The 20,923-nt window shown below is 52.0% G+C and overlaps 3 protein-coding genes across 5 annotated transcripts in view; 1 reads left to right on the top strand and 2 right to left on the bottom strand.

The window, feature by feature from the left end:
- Positions 1 to 202: 202 nt before the first annotated feature.
- Positions 203 to 4,746, bottom strand: MYD88 (MYD88 innate immune signal transduction adaptor). Of its 2 annotated transcripts, none has more exons than XM_010357249.2 (5): positions 4,202 to 4,746; positions 3,221 to 3,355; positions 2,659 to 2,839; positions 2,364 to 2,455; positions 203 to 2,082 (listed from the first exon to the last, which is right to left on the bottom strand). In XM_010357249.2, exons 1-5 carry the CDS (start codon positions 4,566 to 4,568, stop codon positions 1,928 to 1,930), a joined length of 930 nt encoding a protein of 309 aa, XP_010355551.1. In that variant the 5' UTR covers positions 4,569 to 4,746; the 3' UTR covers positions 203 to 1,927. The 2 variants fall into 2 exon arrangements, with proteins under 2 accessions (XP_010355551.1, XP_030786568.1); XM_030930708.1 differs by having other exon boundaries at positions 2,062 to 2,082; positions 2,678 to 2,839.
- Positions 4,747 to 5,986: 1,240 nt separating this feature from the next.
- ACAA1 (acetyl-CoA acyltransferase 1) lies at positions 5,987 to 20,431 on the top strand. Of its 2 annotated transcripts, XM_010357256.2 has the most exons (12): positions 5,987 to 6,365; positions 6,545 to 6,638; positions 9,169 to 9,226; positions 11,174 to 11,253; positions 11,539 to 11,581; positions 13,810 to 13,908; positions 15,333 to 15,413; positions 16,496 to 16,686; positions 16,848 to 17,027; positions 17,310 to 17,365; positions 17,481 to 17,626; positions 20,025 to 20,431. In XM_010357256.2, the coding sequence occupies exons 1-12, from the start codon at positions 6,195 to 6,197 to the stop codon at positions 20,098 to 20,100; spliced, it is 1,275 nt and encodes a 424-aa protein (XP_010355558.1). In that variant the 5' UTR covers positions 5,987 to 6,194; the 3' UTR covers positions 20,101 to 20,431. The 2 variants fall into 2 exon arrangements, with proteins under 2 accessions (XP_010355558.1, XP_030786570.1); XM_030930710.1 differs by lacking the exon at positions 6,545 to 6,638 and having other exon boundaries at positions 6,244 to 6,365.
- Positions 20,409 to 20,923, bottom strand: part of DLEC1 (DLEC1 cilia and flagella associated protein) — a 66,905-nt gene continuing 66,390 nt past the window's right edge. The window contains exon 37 of the mRNA XM_030930711.1: positions 20,409 to 20,845. Coding sequence (XP_030786571.1) covers positions 20,722 to 20,845 — 124 coding nt within the window. The 3' untranslated portion in view covers positions 20,409 to 20,721. The remainder of the gene's footprint in view (positions 20,846 to 20,923) is intronic.

The raw sequence follows: 20,923 nt of genomic DNA on the forward strand, positions 1-20,923 counted from the left end.
CAGTCTCCTGAGTGTCTTTAGCTGAGATCAGTATTCCTGGTTCTGCCTGCAGCCCTGCTGAGGACTTAACCTATGAGGAGGGGGCCCAGCTTTCACTGGAAAGCTGCTGGAACCCACCAAATCCACTGGAACCCACCCAGTGGACCAGCTTCTCTTACCCACATTACTGCTTCCAAACCTCTTCCGCTCAACACACAAAAGATTCCAAGGTAGAATATTCTTTATTATGATAAACTCAGGATGCAGGATGTATTCCAGGATACAGAAGAATGGCAAATATAGGCTTTTCTCAGATATCTTTGAAATTATTATAATGCATACAAAACATGTAGAATATGCTTCTTGAGATTGCTCTAAAATTCCCAATATTAAAGGGGGACAGGTGCATGGCAGCTAAACGCCTCAACAAGATCATGCATAGAGGGGCCTCCATTCCCTCCCAAGATCCTGAGAAAAGACACCTTGCTTCAGCCTGGCTGAAAGTGGAGCAAAGAGATGCATTTTCTATTGGATTTAGGGTCCTAAGGTCTGCCCTGGGGCACAGACACTTAAGACCATGACACCTTCTCCCCAAAGGACAGCTTGAGAGTAATGTACAAATCACTCTGGGAAGGAGAGAGGGACAGAACAGCTGTGTCTGTAGTTCATTGTTGTGTGAGTTTACGCAGCTCTCCCGTCTCTGTGCTTCATTAGAGGTATAAATACCAGTTCACTGGGTCCTTTCCAGAGTTTGGTTTCAATGAGTAGGGACACAAGAGAAAAGGAATACAAGAGTGCCCAATTTTTGTTCAGGGACATGGTTAGGCTCCCTCAATGATGGAACTTTCCCACCTAGCTGTTCTGGGAGCTGTACCTAGAGAAACGTGTGTATGCAGCTGCCTGTGTGTGTGAGAGTGCACGTCTGTACATATGTGTGTGTCTGTGTGTGAGTTTGTATGTGCCCATGTGCCCACAAGCTTTGGGGCAGGAGGCTCTTATATGGTCACTGTTTGTAAACAAATAACTTTGTAAGGCAATCAAGGTACAAAGTTGGTGGGAAAGCTCTCAGCGGGTGGCCCAGGGAGGAAGGCTCCCTGCTCACATCATTACAGTGACTCATCCCCAGAACTCATACTTGATGAATATGCCAGAGGCCAGGATCCCTTCTCATGCCAGGTGGAGCTGAGAGCATGACCACAGGCATCCTGACAGGCGGAAATGAAAAGCAGCTCAAGCTGCTCAGGCAAGTCTCTTGGGGACTCATCACTGCTGAAGGTTGGGCAGAAGCTGGGAGGTGTCCAAGATGCAGATGAGAGGTGGACCCATTAAGAAATAAGGCTCAAGGTGGGATCTCCTTGTGCTGGGCCAACCTGCTTCCCCACCTGCCCTGTGGGGAAGTGGAATGGGAGGTGTGCAGAGAGGCACTGAAGCATCAGTAGGCATCATTGTGGAAGAAGCTGCCCCAGCAGTGTCGTGGTCACAGCAGTGGCCAACATGTAGTCCAGCAACAGCCAGCTCTCCCGCAACCAAGACTGCCCTCCCCCAGGAGACCCAGAGCTATGCTTCACCTTTTCCTACAGGAATTCAAACGTAGCTACTCTCTGTTCTCCCCATCCTACTCCTCAAGTGGGGAAACTGAAGCTGAAGATGTATGAATGGCTCAGAGCAGAGCTGGCTCTGCTGGTCCTTCTCCTAGTCCCAGCTGGTCCTGTTCTATACTGTCCTGGCTGATAATCCAGCAAGTGGACATGCCGCTCACAGCTACTGGTTCCATGCAGAACATGAAATGTGACGTTCAGCTGCTGCAGATGTGTCTGTGAAGTTGGCCTCTCCAGGAATTGAGAGGCAAGTAGAGCACAGATTCTTCCTACAACCAAAGGAGGAGGCAGGGCAGAAGTACATGGATAGGCAGACAGATACACGCACACCCAGGACCTCAGAACAGTCTTCAGGGCAGGGACAAGGCCTTGGCAAGGCGAGTCCAGAACCAAGATTTGGTGCAGGGGTTGGTGTAATCGCAGACAGTGATGAACCTCAGGATGCTGGGGAACTCTTTCTTCATTGCCTTGTACTTGATGGGGATCAGTCGCTTCTGATGGGCACCTGCAAGCCAAGGGGTGCCATGCTGGCATCAGGCCCTTGCCCCATGGTGGGACAAGCCCAGTCTTCAACACAGGGGTTAACAACAGCCATCCCCCATCTAAGCACCCTGGCACACATTCACTCACACAAAAGGCACACACATGTACACATGCTCAGGTGTGCAGAGATCTTCAGCAGTTCTTTGGTACTGCATCCACAGTCCTTGTGGGGGGAAGGCTGACAATCCAGAGGCCCCAACTACACATTCCCTCATTATCTTGCCAGAGCAGGGTTGAGCTTACCTGGAGAGAGGCTGAGTGCAAATTTGGTCTGGAAGTCACATTCCTTGCTTTGCAGGTAATCATCAGAGACAACCACCACCATCCGGCGGCACCTAGGGAAGAGTGGGCAGGCTGCAGGTCCCGTGGCAAATTAGTCACTCCAGATATGCTGGAGCATATCCCCTGGGAATAGCTTCAGGAAGAGCCTACTGTGCCCAGGCTGGACAGCGCACAGCTAGGAGGAGATGCCCAATATCTGGACCCCAGGGCAGGGCTTCATGCATCCACCCACCCACCCCATGGCCTTCTAGCCAACCTCTTTTCGATGAGTTCACTAGCAATGGACCAGACACAGGTGCCAGGCAGGACATCACGGTCAGACACACACAACTTCAGTCGATAGTTTGTCTGTTCCAGTTGCCGGATCATCTCCTGCACAAACTGGATGTCGCTGGGGCAATAGCAGATGAAGGCATCGAAACGCTCAGGCATATGCCCTGTGTGCACAGCACAAGGGTGGTAGTCAGAGCTCCATGGGAAGTCTTGGGAGTGGTCCAGCCAAGAGTCCCCTGCCTAGGCAACCCTGGGCCCTGCACCCTTCCCAAGATGATACTCCTCAGAGAAAGTGCCCTTCCCGGGAGAGGAAAGATGAGTACCTCAGGGGCTAAGCTCTGGATTAACCACGAGACAGACATGAGCATCTCACAGCAATCCAGATGTAAGACTATTATCTCCATTTCTCAGGTGAGGAAACTGAGGCTCAGAAAGATTAAGTGACTTGCCCAAGGTCCCACTGCCCATCTGCTTCCAACACCCATGCTCTTAACGCCACAATGTCCTATTCCACCTATCCCATGGGAACAGTATTGGACCCTTACCCAGGGGGTCGTCAAGTGTGGTGATGCCCGCCAGTTCTGCTGTCCGTGGGACACTGCTGTCTACAGCGGCCACCTGTAAAGGCTTCTCAGCCTCCTCCTGCTGCTGCTTCAAGATATACTTTTGGCAATCTTCCTCTGTGGGGAAGACACAGGGTAAAGCAGGCTCCCTGGGAGTGCCCACTTCTCTACCCGCAGTCAGGATCCAGGCGCTGTCCCACCTCCTCTGGCTGGGTTCTTCTAGAGGGCTTCCCCAGCTCACTGGTGCCATGAGCAGCTCAACAACTCTAAGAAGTTGAGCTCCCACTGGCTCTCACTGACCCAAAGGGATGTCAGTGGTGTTCTGGCTTTCTGGAAGGCCATCAAGGTCAGGTTTGTATCTCTGTCCCTTCCTAGGGATCCTGAGAATGGTACCAAGGTGGTAGGTCTGCTTCTTCTGGGATCCAGGGCAGATGTGAGCAAGGCGCTGGGCATGCTAGAAAGGCTCAGGAGACCCACTGGTTATGGTGCAGTGAGGGCAGTGATTCCAACCCAGCAAGGTGTGCCTGTCTGTGGGCAGCTGTACCCAACGCCTATGCATGTATATTATGTAAGTGCCAGTGAGGAGAAAGAAGGGCTGCATTTCCCCAGGACCTGAGATTTCTAAGAGAGTCCACTGTCAGTCGCCCCACCTGTCCTGTTGCTCTACTTGAAACAGCCCAGATGCCCCCACAGAAGCCTGATTCTGACTCCTGGTCCTACCTGAAAGCCTCTGCCTAAGCTGCTTCCTTCCCATCTCCGCCTCTCCGGACCTTTCTCCAGTCCTTCTTAATAACCGGGACCAGTTATTAAGAAGGAACGGGACCCGCATGGTTCTCCCTCTGCAGGCTTCTCCGGCCCCCGAGGCAGGAAATGGGGTCTCTCCACGGGAGACAGGATGCTGAGGCCGCGGAAAGTCAGCCTCCTCACCCCCCAGGTACGAGGCAAGGAAGGGGACGTCCTCACCAATGCTGGGTCCCAGCTCCAGCAGCACGTCGTCGCGGCCCAGCTTGGTAAGCAGCTCCAGCAGTCGGCCTACCGAGGCGCCAGGGCGTCCCTGCCAGGCGTCCAGCAGCCTGCCAGTGGGGTCGGCGTGCGTCTCCAGTTGCCGGATCTCCAAGTACTCAAAGTCCATCTCCTCTGCCAGCGCGGTCCAGTCGGCCGCCACCTGTGTCCGCACGTTCAAGAACAGAGATAGGCGGCGCCGCACTCGCATGTTGAGAGCAGCCAGGGGAAGGGAGGATGTGGAGGAGACCGGGGCCGCAGACTCAGCGCCGGGACCTCCTGCAGCCATGGCGGGCTGTCCTGGAGCCTCCGCGCGGTCGGGTCGCATTGTCTGCCAGCGCTTCCTCTTTCTCCTACAGCACCCGCCCCGCCCCGCCGGCTTTCGCTTTCCGAGAAGCGCCGCCCTGCCCTACAATCCGGAGCCCCGCGCAAAAGTGCGGAGGCGGGGACGCCCACCTCTACCCTTGAGGTCTCGAGGCGGGCGATGTGGGGGCGTGAGAAGTAGGAATCTGCCTTTTGAGATCTGGAAAGGTCCACAGCACTGCCCTCGAGGGTCTGATGATGGTAGTAGTAGGTAGGCGGCGGAGTGAGAACGACCCTCCTTCAGAGGTTGTAGGAAACGGGCCTTGCTTTCTGGGATCTGGTGGAGCCACAATTCTTCCACCGGGGAATCTGAGGGGTTCATACGGTCCTGCCCTCGAGGATGGCGAGGAGGGGACAGGCGGGAAGGCACCAGCTGTGCCCTCCACTGTCTCTGGGGAACAGGCAATCCTGCCAGTAGGGGTAAGGGAAGACCCCTGCTGTGCTCCCCAGGTGGGAGTGGGAAAGGGACAGCTGCCTTCTGGAGCCTGAGGCATGCCGTGGCCCTGCCATCGAAATGGTTGGGGACGTCATGACACTAGGTTGGGGACCACAAGGCACCCTGTCCTTTGGTGTCTGTGGGAAGCCCAGCACTACTCTCCAGGGTCTCAGGTAAAGACATGGCCCTGCTATTGGGAGTCAAGGGGGCACGTGGCCTTGCTCTTTAGGTTTAGGGACACAGTCCTGACCTAGGGAGCCCTGGTTCATTCATTTACTCATTCAACAAGTACTTATTGATCATCTACTAAGTGTCAAGCCTGTCGCAGGCTCCCCGGATACAAGGTACCTCTCTGCCTTGGCGGAGCCCCCAGCCTAGCACGGGAAATGGGCACTAATAAAATCATTCCAATTGGGTGTAAAACTGGTAAAAGTGTGAAACGTTTATTCTCCAGTTAGAGAGCTTGTCACACCCCGGCACCTCTGTAAAATCTGTTCTCCCGGCCAGTCCGGAAGCCTAAATTCCCTGTCTTCTCGAAAGAATGGGAAAGCCCAACCACGTCGGAGTAGGACTCGGGCGTCTTGGAAGTATTTAGGTCCCCTAGCTCGGGTACTGGGACCGGAGGGATAGCAGAGCCGACTAGGAAGTGGGTAGAGGAATTAGAGCCCCGGCTTCCATCTCCATCCCGCAAGCAGAAAGCGGTCCTAGCGCTCCAGCCTTCCGTTTGGCTGCGGGTAGGAGGCATAGGTTTGGGGGTCGGGTCTCGAGTTTGGCTACAAAAGGTGGAAAGGCTTCCGCTCTGCATTTCTGGGCGGGGATTCGTAAAGATCCACCGTTTGGTTGGCTGCGGTAGGCTAAGGTAGGCGGGGCATTGAGTGGAAAGCTCGGCTGGGCGGTGACTGTGGGCCCTCCTATAGAGGGTTCGGTAGGCGGTGGCGGGGAGGGGCGGGCTCCCAGGTCGACTCACCTTGTGGTTGGCTGCGGCGGGAGGTGGGCGGGACTTTTGGAGGGTCGCTCGCGTCTGTTCTCAGGGCTGTGGGCGGAGTTGAGGCCTTGGAGGCTGAGATGTGGTTCTGCGCGTGCGCGGACGGCTGCCTGTTAACTCCGGCGGTCGGTTCCGGGACTGGTGGCTGATCTGTGGGGTTGAGCTGCGCAATGCAGAGGCTGCAGGTAGTGCTGGGCCACCTGACAGGCCGGCCGGGTTCCGGCTGGATGCCGCAGGCTGCGCTTTGCCTGAGCGGCTCCCCGCAGGCCTCTGCCGCGGACGTGGTGGTGGTGCACGGGCGGCGCACGGCCATCTGTCGGGCAGGCCGCGGCGGCTTCAAGGTGAGGCCCGAGGGTCTGGGTGCCGAGTGTGGGAAGACGCCAGCGCGGGCCGGGGTCCGATTCGTATGTTTGGTTACCCTGCACGCCGGAGGCAGCTCCTCATCCAGCTGTGGTCGCTTTGTCTCCCTGGGGTGAGCATGGGGCACTGGGGGTCACCGCGGCTGCTCTTCCTGCTGCAGGACACCACCCCCGACGAGCTTCTCTCGGCCGTCATGACCGCGGTTCTCAAGGACGTGAATCTGAGGCCGGAAGAGCTGGGGGACATCTGTGTCGGTGAGCGCACCACCCAGGCCCTGCGCTGGGCCCTCCCCGTTTTTCCGTTCGTCCAGAGCTCTCCTCACCTCCCCACCCCGAGTTTTCACTGGGGGAACCTCCATGGCCTTGACCTTTGAAGGGGCCCTGCCCCTCCACACCTGTGGGTATTTCTCGTCAGATGGGACTGAGAAAAGAAATAAGACACATAGACAAAGTATAGAGAAATAACGGTGGGCCCAGGAGGCCAGGACACTAGGCATGGGAGGACCTGCACCAGCACCGCTCTCCGAGTTCTCTCAGTATTTCTTGATTACTATTTTCACTATCTCGGAAAGGGGAGTCCGGCAGTGTGGGGGAAAGGAAGAGAGATCAGACTGTTACTATGTCTGTGTAGAAAAAGAAGATATAAAAAACTCCATTTTGATCTGTACTAAGAAAAATTCTGCTTTGAGATGCTGTTAATCTGTAGCCTTAGCCCCAACCCTGTCCTCATAGAAACGTGCTGTATTGACTTAAGGTTTAATGGATTTAGGGCTGTGCAGGATGTGCCTTGTTAACAATTTGTTTGCAGGCAGTATGCTTGGTAAAAGTCATCACCATTCTCCATTCTCTATTAACCAGGCACACAATGCACTGCGGAAGGCCACAGGGACCTCTGCCCAAGAAAGACTGGGTATTGTCCAGGTTTCCCCCAACTGAGATAGTCTGAGATATGGCCTCATGGGAAGGGAAAGACCTTACAGTCCCCCAGCCCAACACCCATAAAGGGTCTGTGCTGAGGAGGATTAGTAAAAGAGGAAGGCCTCTTTGCAGTTGAGATAATAGGAAAGCATCTGTCTCCTGCTTGTCCCTGGGAATGGAATGTCTCGGTGTAAAACCCGACCATACATTCTATTTACTGAGTTTGGAGAAAACTGCCTTATGGCTGGAGGTGAGACATGCTGGCGGCAATACTGCTCTTTACTGCACTGAGATGTTTGTGTAAAGTCAAACATAAATCTGGCCTACATGCACATCCAGGCACAGCACCTTTCCTTAAACTTATTTAGGACACAGAGTTCTTTGTTCATATGTTTTCCTGCTGACCCTCTCCCCACCATTACCCTGTAGTCCTGCCACATCCCCGTCGTCGAGATAGTAGAGAGAGTGATCAATAAACACTGAGGGAACTCAGAGACTGGTGCCGGTGCAGGTCCTCAATTGCTGAGCACCGGTTCCCTGGGCCCACTTTTCTTCCTCTATACTTTGTTTCTGTGTCTTATTTTCTCAGTCGTCTCCGCCTTGTGACAAATACCCACAGGTGTGGAGGGGCAGGACCTCTTAGGCAGGAGAACAGGGTGAACAGGATGGTGGGGAGAAGGTCAGCAGGAAAACATGTGAGTAAAGGAATCTGCATCATAAATAAGTTCAAGGGAAGGTACTATGCCCAGATGTGCATAGTAGGCTGGATTTATGTTTCTCTTTACCCAAATATCTCAGTGTAGCAAAGAGTAACAGCAGTATTGCTGCCAGCGTATTTTGCCTCCATCCACAGGGTGGTTTTCTCCTGTTTCAGAATAGAACCAATAGTCTTTACACTGAGACATTCCCTTCCCAGGGACGTGCGGGAAACAGAGGCCTTCCTCTTTTACTAATCTTCCTCAGCACAGACTCTTTACGGGTGTCGGGCTGGGGAACGGTAAGGTCTTTTCCTTCCCACGGGATATGGCCACGAGGCCATATCTCAGGCTGTCTCAGTGGGGGGAAATCTTAGACAATACCCAGGCTTTCTTGGGCAGAGGTCCCTGCGGCTTTCCACAGTGCATCGTGTCCCTGGTTAATAGAGAATGGAGAATGGCTATGACTTTTACCAAGCATACTGTCTGCAAACACATTGTTAACAAGACATATCCTGCACAGCCCTAAATCCCTTAAAACATTGATTCAGTACAGCACATGTTTCTGTGAGCACAGGGTTGGGGCTAAAGTTACAGATAACAGCTTCTCAAAGCAGAAACAAAGTTTCTTAGTACAGATCAACATGGAGTTTCTTATGTCTTCCTTTTCTACATAGACACAGTAAAAATCTGATCTTTCTTTTCCCCACAACCTGCAGTCTGTCACACCCCTCACCTTGAAATACTCAACATAATATGGCAAGAGTCTTATCCAGCGGATGCCACCCCTAGGTCAGCAATCACTGTTCCACCTCTCTGGGGTGACAACAGGGCTCAGAGGAGGATACCTGGGGAGATGTGCATTTTCAGAAACTCCCATTTCACTTTTAAGGGCAGACAACCTGCCCATCTCTGCTGATGTGGAAAAGCTGGGTGCGTGGGCAAGTGAGCGTGGGACCCTTAGCGACAGGAGCTGGTGGATGACCAGGACAAGCTGTTGTATGGCTGGCTCTCCCTGCCCCAAACCCTGATGTTCCAGAGCTGCAAGTGAGCCTGCCAAGGGCTAGTGTCCCAAATAAAGATCTGGAATGCCTCATCTCTGGTTTTCACAGCTATATCTTAGTGCCCAGAATACCACCACCTGGCACTGAATGAAAGTTTATTGTCCACAGGAAATGTGCTGCAGCCTGGGGCCGGGGCAATCATGGCCCGAATCGCCCAGTTTCTGAGGTAAACTTTTCTAGTTCTAGCCATGGGTTGGCCGTTTTGATGCTTTGCTGGGCCTAGGCCCCAGGGAACTCAGTCTGCAGGTTGGGGAGGATAAGGTTGGACACCAGAATGAGGCAACCAAAGTCCCTGATTCCCTGCTCTTGTGGACTCAACCTCTCTCCTACTTTAAATTGCTGAGCCAGGATACACAAGACCTTTGGGACTGGAGCAGAAGTTCTCTGTGGCTTGATTTTTAGCCAAAGCCAGGTTGTTACTTGCCTTTTGTAAGTGTGGATTCTGCCCTCATTTGTCAGGTGAGTAACCAAGTAAGCATGCTGAAAAGTGACTTTCAGCCTTTTTACTAGTTGAGCTAACTCCAGTCATATCCCACTAGCAAAGACTTTGGGATAGGGCAGAACCATGGGGAAGGGGGACACTCAGGAAGAGACCTGGTAAACTTTCCTTTAAGCGCCTGCAGGGGAAAGAGTGCTTAAATTATTTTCGTGTGTAGATTTAAGAACTGCTTAGCTTTGTACTTCTAGATGTATGGAGAAGAATAAATAGGAACATTAGCTAGTGAAGGAACAGGAAAACAAAAACCCTCTAGGAACTGGGAGAGGTTTAGACTGCCCAGCCTGTAGTTCAAGGCCCCCTACAATCTGGCTCCAGACTTACCTTCCAGCCTCATCTCCTAGCTGCTTACTCACCTTGACTTTTCTTCGTTCAGCCAGCTGTCAGCCTACTGTCTTCCCTGATATCGTCATTCTGTCTCCTTGAAGTGCTAGCCCTACCTCCTCTTTCTGCCCTAGACAGAAAGACAAACCCTGCCCAAACATAGTCTCACCGTTTTGGCATGACTTATCCAGGCTCTCAGGCTGAAAATGAGAGCCCCTTCCTCTCCAGTAGTAGCTAGCCATGTACTTCCTTCTGATGTGGTTTGCCTTCTTGGCCTATTATTTCAGTCTCTGCTAGTTGATTCGTTTTCTGTGTGTTGGTTGGGCATCCTCCAGGGCACAGTGTTATAAGCATCTCAGCATCCCTCAGATGATGCCTTGTGGTAAGTAGGTATTTAGTGAACACTTGGTGGATTGAGTGAAGGAATGGTAACTACCTACTAGGGAGTTAAGGGACCCTGGAGAGATCAAACAGGCTGCACAGGAGGCTATCCACCTGAGAGAGTCTCTGCAGAGCCTGGCCTGGGCACTAGTTCAGAGACTCCCAAATCTGGCCGTACACCAGAATCACCAGAATGCTTCCACTCCCTCAGGTTCTGAGTCTCTGGGTCTGAGGAGGTCTGGAAATTTCCCTAGGACTTTTTACTGTTGGCTAAGGCAGGTAAATCAAGAGGGGAAGCCCTACTAGCTTCCAGGGCTAAGACCAGTGTGAGAGTCTTGGGGAACCTACCAGAGCAATGGATGTTAGAACACATGATTCTCATCAGAGTGCTTCGTCTAGGTGGGATCAGGCTTTCAAGAGTCCATGGGAACGTGCACGGTTAGCTATATGATTACTGGTAAGGTTGAGGGTCCCTGGCCTCAGACTTTAGGCATTTCTTTTGCTCTGGTGCTCTGTCCTAGCAGCAGTTCCTTTTCTCTGTTCTTTGGGGGAAACAGAGTACACAGTTTTCATTTTTGAATCTTCAAAGGGAGAGAGAGAAGGATCCCTGTGGCCCAAACAGGCTTCCCTTGCCTTTCGGCTGTGCTTGGTCATTGATTGAAGATACTCACAGGAATGGAAGGGAATGTGCTTGGTGGCCCTGGGGAGCAAGTGCCTGCAGAGATGGGGTCTGTCCAGTAGCTGCCCACCCCCATTCCATGTATCTGGCCTGGCATGGGGGCAGGGCTGCTGGGTTTGTTTCCCTGCCCTTTACATCCCTTGAGGGGGGCCAGTTAGAAGCATAGGACTGCTTTCCATGAGAGCCTGGCATGGAATTGGGGGCTGATTCTACTCTCTCACCTTCTGTTTCAGTGACATCCCGGAGACTGTGCCTTTGTCCACTGTCAACAGACAGTGTTCGTCGGGACTGCAGGCAGTGGCCAGCATAGCAGGTAAGTTATGACTGGGTGGGCACCTTGGTCCTGGACCTGTGGGTTTGGGTCAGCAAAGTCGCTGTCTGCTGGGCAAGCAATAACGATTTCTGAGAGGACTCTAACCACAGAAAGAGTGCAAGAGTGCCCCTACCACTGCCCAAAGCCTTTTCTGAACATTCCTGGGTCTTCCATTTCTGAGGCTGGGGCTGAGTCCCATCTAGAGACCAGGTGGGGAAGAGGCTCCACTGCTTCCAGAACAGGTGGACTCTGGCAAAGGATGTTTATGAAATGCTTTTGTTGCAGGTGGCATCAGAAATGGGTCTTATGACATTGGCATGGCCTGTGGGTAAGAATTTTTTTCTGCCGGAGCTTATTAACCAACTTGTGACAATAAAACTAATTTTCATCTGAGTTCTCAGAGGCCATGATTTCAGGATTCCCCCCATCCCCATTAGGCAGCTGGCCGGGAGTGGGTTCTCACAAATGCAGGTTAAGAGTGGCTACCAACTCTGGCTGCTCAGGAATCACTCATACCTCTCAGCACTAGCAGGGGAGGGGAATTGGCCTCTAAAAGCTTACTTTCTTGGAAGTATTTCAGGCTGGAAAATGTGAGCAAGCATTTTGAGAAAATCCAGCATTTGGGTTTCCTTTTGGGGCCCTTGTTGATTCATGATGCTGCTGAGAGAAGTTGCAGTTTGGGTTCTCTAAAGCCAGGGACAGCTGCCTACTGTATAACTAGTTTGTTCATTTTACTAGGCTGTCTGTCCCTTTGTCTCCCTACCCTGGTACCAATGTGGAAACTTCCAGCTGCCTATGGGCTGTGAGGGACAAAATGAGATCTGTGGTGGTTTGGTCACTGTCACCTCCACCTAGACTGTGGCTCCATCGTTGGCTGCAGCAAATGGAGCTGCAGAAGTTGTATTTGGCAGTGCCTCCAGGGAAGGGCAGGGCACTGGTGCCCAGGCTTGGGTGGGCATCTGGTGCTGGGAGGGCAGGGGAGTAAGGGCTTTGGCAGGCTGGGGGAAGTGAGCAACCCCAGGGTTCTGAAATACCCCTGCTGCCTTTTGCATCCTCTTTAGAGTATTTCTATACACATTGCTGGCCCCTGTTCCAGGGCTGTGGCAGCTGGCACTGAGTTGTACTGACCTATGTCTACAGTTGTAAATAAAGCCAAAGACCACTCTACAAGGACTTTGGCTGGGCACGGGCCACTGCCCTTTGATTTCTGTCATGTTCTTCTATTTTACTGGGTGAAAGGTGGTGTGGATAACTTGAGAAGGGCTGGAGCTTTTATGAGTTTCTTAGAGAGTATCTGATTCCCAAGCAGGTTAAGGACCATGGTACTAGGATATTAAGATCTGGGTCGGGCTTGACACCCACATCATAGCCTGACTGTTCTCCATAGGCTTTGATCAGCAAGTATGTAGCACAGGGCACTCTAGTTGGAAGTGGGCTCTGAGGCCAGACTACTTAAATGTGGATCCAGGCTGGGTGACAATTGGACAAGTTATACAGTCTCCCTAGACCTCAGTCTCCTGATCTATAAAATGGGGATACCTAGCTCAGCTCTGTTGAAGTTGAGAAGAATAAATGGAGTAATACCAACAGCTTACACTGTGGAGTATTTGTCTGTCATGTGACTGACACTGAAGCACTCTTAACATCTGAAAAGAATTCAGAATAGTGCTGGGCACAAGAAAAGCACTCAGTCAAGGTTATCTGTTAGCATCCCTTGAGGCGTTAGGGTCCCCCATCGCCTCAAAACCCTTTTTTGACCACACTACGCTGCCGTCTCCTTCCTCTCAGCTCGTAGCACTTCCTTGTCTATGCAGGTCTGATCGCCCTTTGAGCTCAGCTTTGTGGTTACTTTAATTTTATTTTATTTATTTATTTTTGAGATGGAGTCTCGCTCTGTCGCCCAGGCTAGAGTGCAGTGGTGCAATCTCGGCTCACTGCAAGCTCTGCCTCCTAGGTTCACACCATTCTCCTGCCTCAGCTTCCCGCCCTGGCGCCCGCCACCATGCCCGGCTAATATTTTGTATTTTTAGAGAGGCGGGGTTTCACCGTGCTGGCCAGGACGGTCTCGATCTCCTGACCTCGTGATCCACCCGCCTCAGCCTCCCAAAGTGCTGGGATTACAGGCGTGAGCCACCACGGCCAGCCTGTGGTTACTTTCAAATTGTCTCTTCTCCCTTCTGAATTTGTGGGCCCTGAGGGCAGGTCCTGGCTTGTGGATGTGTTTCCTCCTCTGTGGCTGACACCAGAAGGCTTTTCTCTGGAACTGCCAGTTGGCTGATTTAGCAGTTGTATAGGGAAGCATAGCCCTGCCCCCAGGAGTGTTTATTGTGCAGTGCTGTGTCCTGGGGTGGGGGGTGAAATAGAGACAGGGCTCAGTAGCCCTGTACTCACAGCTGGGCCTTGCTGGCCAGGTGCCCTGCCTGTGGCTCCGAGAGGCCCACTGGACTTCCTAGGGCTCCCTGGCTATTTCCTAGCACTTGCCAAGTGTTCAGCTATCTCTGGAGGAGTCCTGCTAGAGCCCAGTTCACCTTACCTTCTCCTCTTCCTCCTCCCCAGGGTGGAGTCCATGTCCCTGGCTGACAGAGGGAACCCTGGAAATATTACTTCACGCTTGATGGACAAGGAGAAGGCCAGAGATTGCCTGATTCCTATGGGGTGAGTGCTCCCATAGCTCTGTGTGCTTGTGCCCTCTCAGCCTGGAGCAGGGAGCCAAGGAACTTTATCATCTCGGCTGGCGGTGCCAAGCCTTGGCCTCCTTCCTTTGGGCATGGTCTGCTCCGCAGGGACTTTGGGGATGACACTTGATGTTGCCCTTGACTTCCATTTCCTGAAGCCCCCAGGTCCTCTCTGTGCCCCCTAGTTTCCAAACATCACCTACCTTGTCACTCCTACACTGAGGTGCTCAGTCATAGGAAGGACGATGGTAGCTCCACTCCAAAGCCTTGGGGGCCTAGAAGGTTGAGAAGGCAGTGGGAAGCTTGTGATGATTGAACATGCTGGTGGGGGGAATTGTGCCCTGTCAGGTGCAACATGAAAAGTATGTGGCATTTGGCCAGGTGTGGTGGCTCACACCTGTAATCCCAGCACTTTGGGAGACTGAGGTGGGCAGATCACGAGGTCAGAAGATTGAGACCATCCTGGCTAACACAGTGAAACCCCGTCTCTACTGAAAATACAAAAAATTAGCCAGGCATGGTGGCGGGCACCTGTAGTCCCAGCTACTTGGGAGGCTGAGGCAGGAGAATGGCGTGAACCTGGGAGGCAGAGGTTGCAGTGAGCCGAGATCGCGCCACTGTACTCCAGCTTGGGTGACAGAGCGAGCCTCTGTCTCCAAAAAAAAAAAAAAAAGAAGAAAAGAAAAGTATGTGGCATTTGTATGGCTTAGCTTCTCTGAGCCTCTGGGCCATCCCCAGGGTCTGTGGGCCAAGAGTCCTGGATCCACTAGATATATGAGGAGACTAAGGCTTGGAGAGGGGCAGTGCCGTGGCTTCTTTCACATACTGTATCTTCAAGGGAAGCCTATAAAGCCAGAAGCCCAGGCTGGAAGGCCTAGCTGTGGCTCTAGGTTCTCAGGATAAGCATAGACCCCAGCCAAGGTGACCAGGAAGCCTAGGTTTGGCCTTTCCGGAGGAGATTTGGGAGTCCTCATCTCCCTACATTGCAGCAGTTTTCCTTGAGGCATAGAAGAAGCTGGCCAGGAGTAGCCAGTTAGTGCCCCCACCCAAGCCCTCCCCTGCTCCTTTTCTCCCCTGCGCTGAGGCAGCTCACCCAGGGAACAAACTCTTTTCTGCAACTGCCCCTATGCAGGCTGCCCTATCTCTTGGAGGAAGTCTCTTTGGTGTATGAGCTTCTCAGGATCTGGCCAGCATTGCTGACTTCCCTATCTGTGCCTTTATATCCACCCTCAGGACAGGCTGTACCATATCCTGAGTCATCACTACTGTGTGTCATGGACTGCCCTTACATCCTCTCCTGCTTAGAGCCTTGGGAATCCAGAGTTCTAAGCACAGCTCTACAGCCTGGTCCCTTCCTCTAGGCTATCAGACCAATGCCCACACTATCTGCTGTTTGTGTTCTAGGATAACCTCTGAGAATGTGGCTGAGCGGTTTGGCATTTCACGGGAGAAGCAGGATACCTTTGCCCTGGCTTCCCAGCAGAAGTGAGTACTGCTTGGGGAGGAATGTTTAAAGGGCTGGAGAGTGAGGTTTTGAGTCTATCCTAAGTGGTCTGAAGTGGCACCGTTTTGTAGTTACCGCTGGGCAGTGAGTGCTTTCCAGGCCTCGTGCCACCCAGGTTGTGGGTGGGAAGTGGGAAGTGTCAGGGCCACTGTGAGTTGGTAGTACTTCCAGGTTCTATTACTGTCTGTTCACCCTGACTTTGCCCTAGCTAGGCCTCAGTTTCCCCCTGTGTTCTTTTCTGGCTGTGGTTTGCAGATTGGACATTGTAGCCTGGAGTGTGGGGCCAGCAATGTTAGGGACCCTGGTCCTAGCTTCTGGACTATGCTGGGTCTGTGGCAGCATCCTGAGGCAAGAACTGGGGATGATATCAGAGAAACCCCAGGGGCTCAGGCAGGCTAAGATTGGCAAGTCCTGCCTGTCCAGAGAGAGGACAGCAAAAGCAGGAGTGGTATCTGGGCCAGGTTGGCTTCCCTGAGGCAGTGATTCTTAGCCACTTTGGGTCACATACCATTTGAAAATGTGTTGGAAGCCTTAGATTCCTTCCACTGGAATGTCCCTGGGCACTTAATATGCTGCACATGTTTGCAAGGGTCACCCTTAAATACCTTGTGCTTTAAAACTGCTTAAATAAAAAATACATGAGTAGTTTAGTATATGTCACTTTAAATAGGTGGAAACTGGGGAGTAGATGACATCGAACTGTTGAGTTTGAGCAGAAAAGTTGGCAGAACCCAGCACAAATATTTCTGGGGTTCCATCCTCAGTTCAGCAGAGAGAGCCAAGCAGGCTTAGTCCCTCTCGGACAAAGGGCTCTAAGTGGAGGCACCACCTCCAAACACCCTTGCCCCTTTTGAGGCTGGGATTGGCCACGATCTGGAGGTCTAGGGCTGATGGTGAAGTAGGCCCTGTAAGGCCTTGGCCATGCCCTCAGAGCTCCCCCAAAGTCCAGCATGTCCCTGAATTTAGCAGCCTAAGCTTGCATCTACCCAAATGGATAGGGGTTGGCGGCAGGGAGGAAGGGAACCCCAAGGGAGCTGAGCCTGGCTGTCCATGGTGCTGGCAGGGCAGCAAGAGCCCAGAGCAAGGGCTGTTTCCAAGCTGAAATTGTACCTGTGACCACCACGGTCCATGATGACAAGGGCACCAAGAGGAGCATCACTGTGACCCAGGATGAGGGTATCCGCCCCAGCACCACCATGGAGGGCCTGGCCAAACTGAAGCCTGCCTTCAAGAAGGATGGTTCTACCACAGCTGGTGAGACTGGTCCGGGGTGCGGTATGAGAAAGGAGGCCATGGCCATGCTGGGTGCTGTACTCTGGGAACCTGGAATAGACCCCTCTGCAAAGTAGAAGTGGGAGGGCTGGGATCTCCTCAGCCCCACCCCGATGCCTTCTTACCCAACAATTTGCCCCTAGGAAACTCTAGCCAGGTGAGTGATGGGGCAGCTGCCATCCTGCTGGCCCGGAGGTCCAAGGCAGAAGAGTTGGGCCTTCCCATCCTTGGGGTCCTGAGGTCCTATGCAGTGGTTGGGGTCCCACCTGACATCATGGGCATCGGACCTGCCTACGCCATCCCTATAGCTTTGCAAAAAGCAGGTAAGGTGGCTCCTTCACATCGTATCTGGGTCCCACCTGGATCCTGCAGCTGCCCTGCATGCTGTTGCCAGGGCCATGAGGGTGGTCCTGTGGGTGCTGCAGAGTGGAGGTGGGGCAGGCTAGTGTCCCATACTCCAAGCCCTTCCTGACCCCACAGCTGAGACTGGCTCACCCTTTTGGAAGAGACACATACCAGGCAGCCTGTAGGCCCATGGATGGGGCGGGTCCCAGGGGAGACAGACTGCCAGTGTGTCAGTTCAGGTCTCTCTACCTTGCCTGCAGGGCTGACAGTGAGTGACGTGGACATCTTCGAGATCAATGAGGCCTTTGCAAGCCAGGTGAGCCCTTGTTTCTCAATGTTGCCTTGGCCCTGGACAGCCGAGGTGGAGTGAGCAGGCAAGTGGTGCAGGGGAGGGGTAAGAGGGCTGTAACTGATGATCTGCCTCCTTCCAGGCTGCCTACTGTGTGGAGAAGCTACGACTCCCCTCTGAGAAGGTGAACCCTCTGGGGGGTGCAGTGGCCTTAGGGCACCCACTGGGCTGCACTGGAGCACGGCAGGTCATCACGCTGCTCAACGAGCTGAAGCGCCGTGGGAAGAGGTAAGGCTTTGCTCCTGGCAGTGGGGTCGTGGGGGGATACCCAAGTCAGGGCACCTGAAGGGCAGGGGATAGAGGTAGGTGGGCTTTGGATCATAATTTCAACAGACACAGTCCTGAGCGCCGTAATCCCAAATGTTGAAATCCCAAAAGATCAAAGTCCCTAAGGTCTTGGCTGGTCCAAAGGTAGTGAGTTATCTTGATTGTTCAGTTACAGATCAAACTCCTTATTCTACTCTTTACCTCCTTCTTACTTCTACACTTGACTAGTCAAGCAGAAAGATCCTTACTGTCTAAAATCCCAAAAAATCACAATCTGAAAAGATTAAAATCTTGAATGTTGAAATCCTAATGTTGAATTCATGTTACGAATTCTAGAGAAGGGATTAGTGCAATTTCCACCGTATGTAGAATAGAACCATTACCTTGTTATTGTCTTTATTTGGAAATTAAGTATGGTTTAAGGAGATGTGAATGGGTGCTAAGTTGACAAGGAATGGACTTAATTTTGGGAATACCTAGAAACCTGACAAAGTAATGTTTTGGGTGTGTCTGTGAGGGTGTTTGCAGAGGAGGTTAGAGTATGCATCTGAGTGGACCAGGTGGGGAAGATCCGCCCTCAGTGTTGGCAGGCACCATCTAATTGCCTAGGGCCCTGGAGAGAACAAATGCAGAAGGTGAACTGTCTCTCTCAGAGCTGGGACACACTTTCTGCCTTGGGCATCAGAAATCTGATTCCATGAAAGTGCATTATGACATTGACTTTGTAAGCCTTGTGCATGTACATAAAAATGTTGAAACTTCCTCAGTAAATGAAGAAGTGTGCTGTTTGTGCACCTGCATTTGTGAAAGATAAAATTTCTCAAGATCTTGGTTCTTTGGGTGACTACTTATGCAGTGCTGACCCATCCCAGGTTGGTTTGTTTTTTGAGACAGGGTCTTACTCCGTTGCCCAAGCTGGAGTGGAGTGACTCCATCTCAGGCTCACTGCAACCTCTGCTTGCCTGGCTCAAGCAATCCTCCCACCTCAGCCTCCTAAGTAGCTGAGACTATATGTGTGTGCCACCACACCCAGCTAATTTTTTGTATTTTTTGTAGAGACAGGGTTTTGCTATGTTGTCCAGGCTGGTCTCGAACTCCAGGGCTCAAGTGATCCTCCCACCTTAGCTTCCAAAGTGCTGGGATTACAGGTGTGAGCCATAGTGCCTGGCTCCGTCAGTTTTTGATCAATCTCATTAAAAGACATAGGTTGTCCTTCATGGTATTCATATGACTGCAGTTATAAAGCTGGGTGCACACGATTACCAGCCATTTATACAGTTTGCTTTTTAACCTATTTATGAATACAGTTTGTCTGTTTATAATTGTTATACTCCTGTGACTATTGTTAGCATACTTGAGTGTTTATGCCTGCAAAAATTTGTAATTATTGCCTATTTTATTGTGTAAAGTAGCCTGTGAAGTGTCCTGTTGTTTTTGTTCCTCAAATAAGTCTGCTTTTAAAAATGTACATTTTTTTTTTTTTTTGACATGGAGTCTCACTCCGTTGTCCAGGCTGGAGTGCAGTGGTGTGATCTCGGCTCACTGTAACCTCTGCCTTTTGGGTTCAAGCAATTTTCCTGCCTCAGCCTCCCGAGTATCTGGGATTATAGGTGTCTGCCACCACACCCAGTTAAATTTTGTATTTTTAGTGGAGACAGGGTTTCACCATGTTGGCCAGGCTGGTCTTGAACTCCTGACCTCGTGATCCACCTGCCTCAGCCTCCAAAAGTGTTGGGATTACAGGTTTGAGCCACTGCACCTGGTCTAAAAATGTAAATATCTTTTAAATCAATCTTTTAAAAAAAGTTTTTTTCTAAAATGGGGGTCTTGCTATATTGGCTGGTCTTGAACTCCTAGCCACAAGTGATCCTCTTGCCTCAGCCTGCTGAATAGCTGGGACTACAAGTAGGTGCCACCATGCCAGGCTTCCAAATTATTTTTTCCAGAATTATATTTTCTGGATTTTGGTCTTTTAGGATTGTGATTTTCAGGATTTTAGACTTTAGGGATTTTGTTCTTCCAGGATTTCAACATTTGGGATGATTGTGTTTGGAATTGTGTCTTTTGGGATTATGATCGGTCCCTGGGGAGGAGAACATGCACACAGAAACACCCTGAACTGAGGATGTAGGGGTATGATCCCTGTTTCCCTGAGGGCCAGCCTTGAAAGGGATACTAGCCTGCAGTGGGCATCTGCCACCGTGTGTATGCCCAAGTGGGAGGCCAGGGTACTGCTTGCCCACAGATCTGGTCTGATGGTTTTGCATCCTACTTGTCCATGAAGTCCTTCTGGCTCAGCCTGGTCTGGAGGTAACTTGATGGGTGCCTTTGCCCAGCCAATTAAGTTTTGTTTTCATAGGGCATATGGAGTGGTATCCATGTGCATCGGGACTGGAATGGGAGCCGCTGCTGTCTTTGAATACCCTGGGAACTGAGTGAGGTCCCAGGCTGGAGGCGCTACGCAGACAGTCCTGCTGCTGTAGCAGCAAGGCAGCAACACTACAGAAGCAAAACCACATGAGAAAACTCAGCACTGGTGGTGGTGGCAGTGGACAGATCAAGGCACTTCAACTCATTTGGAAAATGTGAACACTGATGACATGGTATAGGAGTGGGTAGGGTGTTGAGCCACGCATCAGACCCTCTTTAGCTGTGCAAGACAAAAGCAGCCTGGGTCACCCAGGCCACAAGGTTAATTCTTAGGGCAAGGCGAATTCATGGATGAGAAGTGCAATGGGCATAGTAAAACTGCATGAATTTATCTTAGTGGCTGTGGTTTTTTTCCAAGGCTAATTTTGCCATACTGGTCTGCACTGTGCAATGAGTAGTGATTCTCAATGCGGTGGTCTCTACTGTGGTGTGGCCTATCCTTTGTGTTAGCTCTGAGGACATATCATGAAGGCCTAGGCTGAGACCATTGTGGAAGGGGGTTCTTCCATTCCAGGAGCTGCCTAGAGGTCCCCAAGTCTGTGTCTTTGTGCTGAAGATATGCTCCTAATCCCTGGGCAATGTTTATTTTCCAGCTGGGGCCTAGGGCTGAGGGCTGGGGCGGAGCCTCAGGGCTGGTGAGGCAACATGTATCTCTCATCATAAGAGCCTTGGCCCCGGAGCCGCAGGGTGCAGGACTTCTCACCAAGCACACCTTCCACCACCATCGTGGACTCGTACAGCTCACTACTCCTGTGGGGAGCATGTGGGGGCTGAGGTTAGGAAGGGCCTGGGCAGGGGGTCCAGGCCCTGTGGGCAGTTTGGGGGAGG

The sequence above is a fragment of the Rhinopithecus roxellana genome, chromosome 1 (genome assembly GCF_007565055.1).
Source record: "Rhinopithecus roxellana isolate Shanxi Qingling chromosome 1, ASM756505v1, whole genome shotgun sequence".
In the NCBI taxonomy this organism is placed as follows: Eukaryota; Metazoa; Chordata; class Mammalia; order Primates; family Cercopithecidae; genus Rhinopithecus; species Rhinopithecus roxellana.

Coding starts and splice junctions, on each gene's coding strand:
- MYD88 (XM_010357249.2), bottom strand. CDS start 4,568: ATGCGACCCGACCGCGCGGAGGCTCCAGGACAGCCCGCCATGGCTGCA. Junction 3,356..4,201: donor GGAGCTGGGACCCAGCATTG/GTGAGGACGTCC, acceptor TCTTCCCCACAG/AGGAAGATTGCCAAAAGTAT. Junction 2,456..2,658: donor AGTGAACTCATCGAAAAGAG/GTTGGCTAGAAG, acceptor ACTCTTCCCTAG/GTGCCGCCGGATGGTGGTGG.
- ACAA1 (XM_010357256.2), top strand. CDS start 6,195: ATGCAGAGGCTGCAGGTAGTGCTGGGCCACCTGACAGGCCGGCCGGGT. Junction 11,254..11,538: donor GGCAGTGGCCAGCATAGCAG/GTAAGTTATGAC, acceptor CTTTTGTTGCAG/GTGGCATCAGAAATGGGTCT. Junction 11,582..13,809: donor GACATTGGCATGGCCTGTGG/GTAAGAATTTTT, acceptor CCTCCTCCCCAG/GGTGGAGTCCATGTCCCTGG.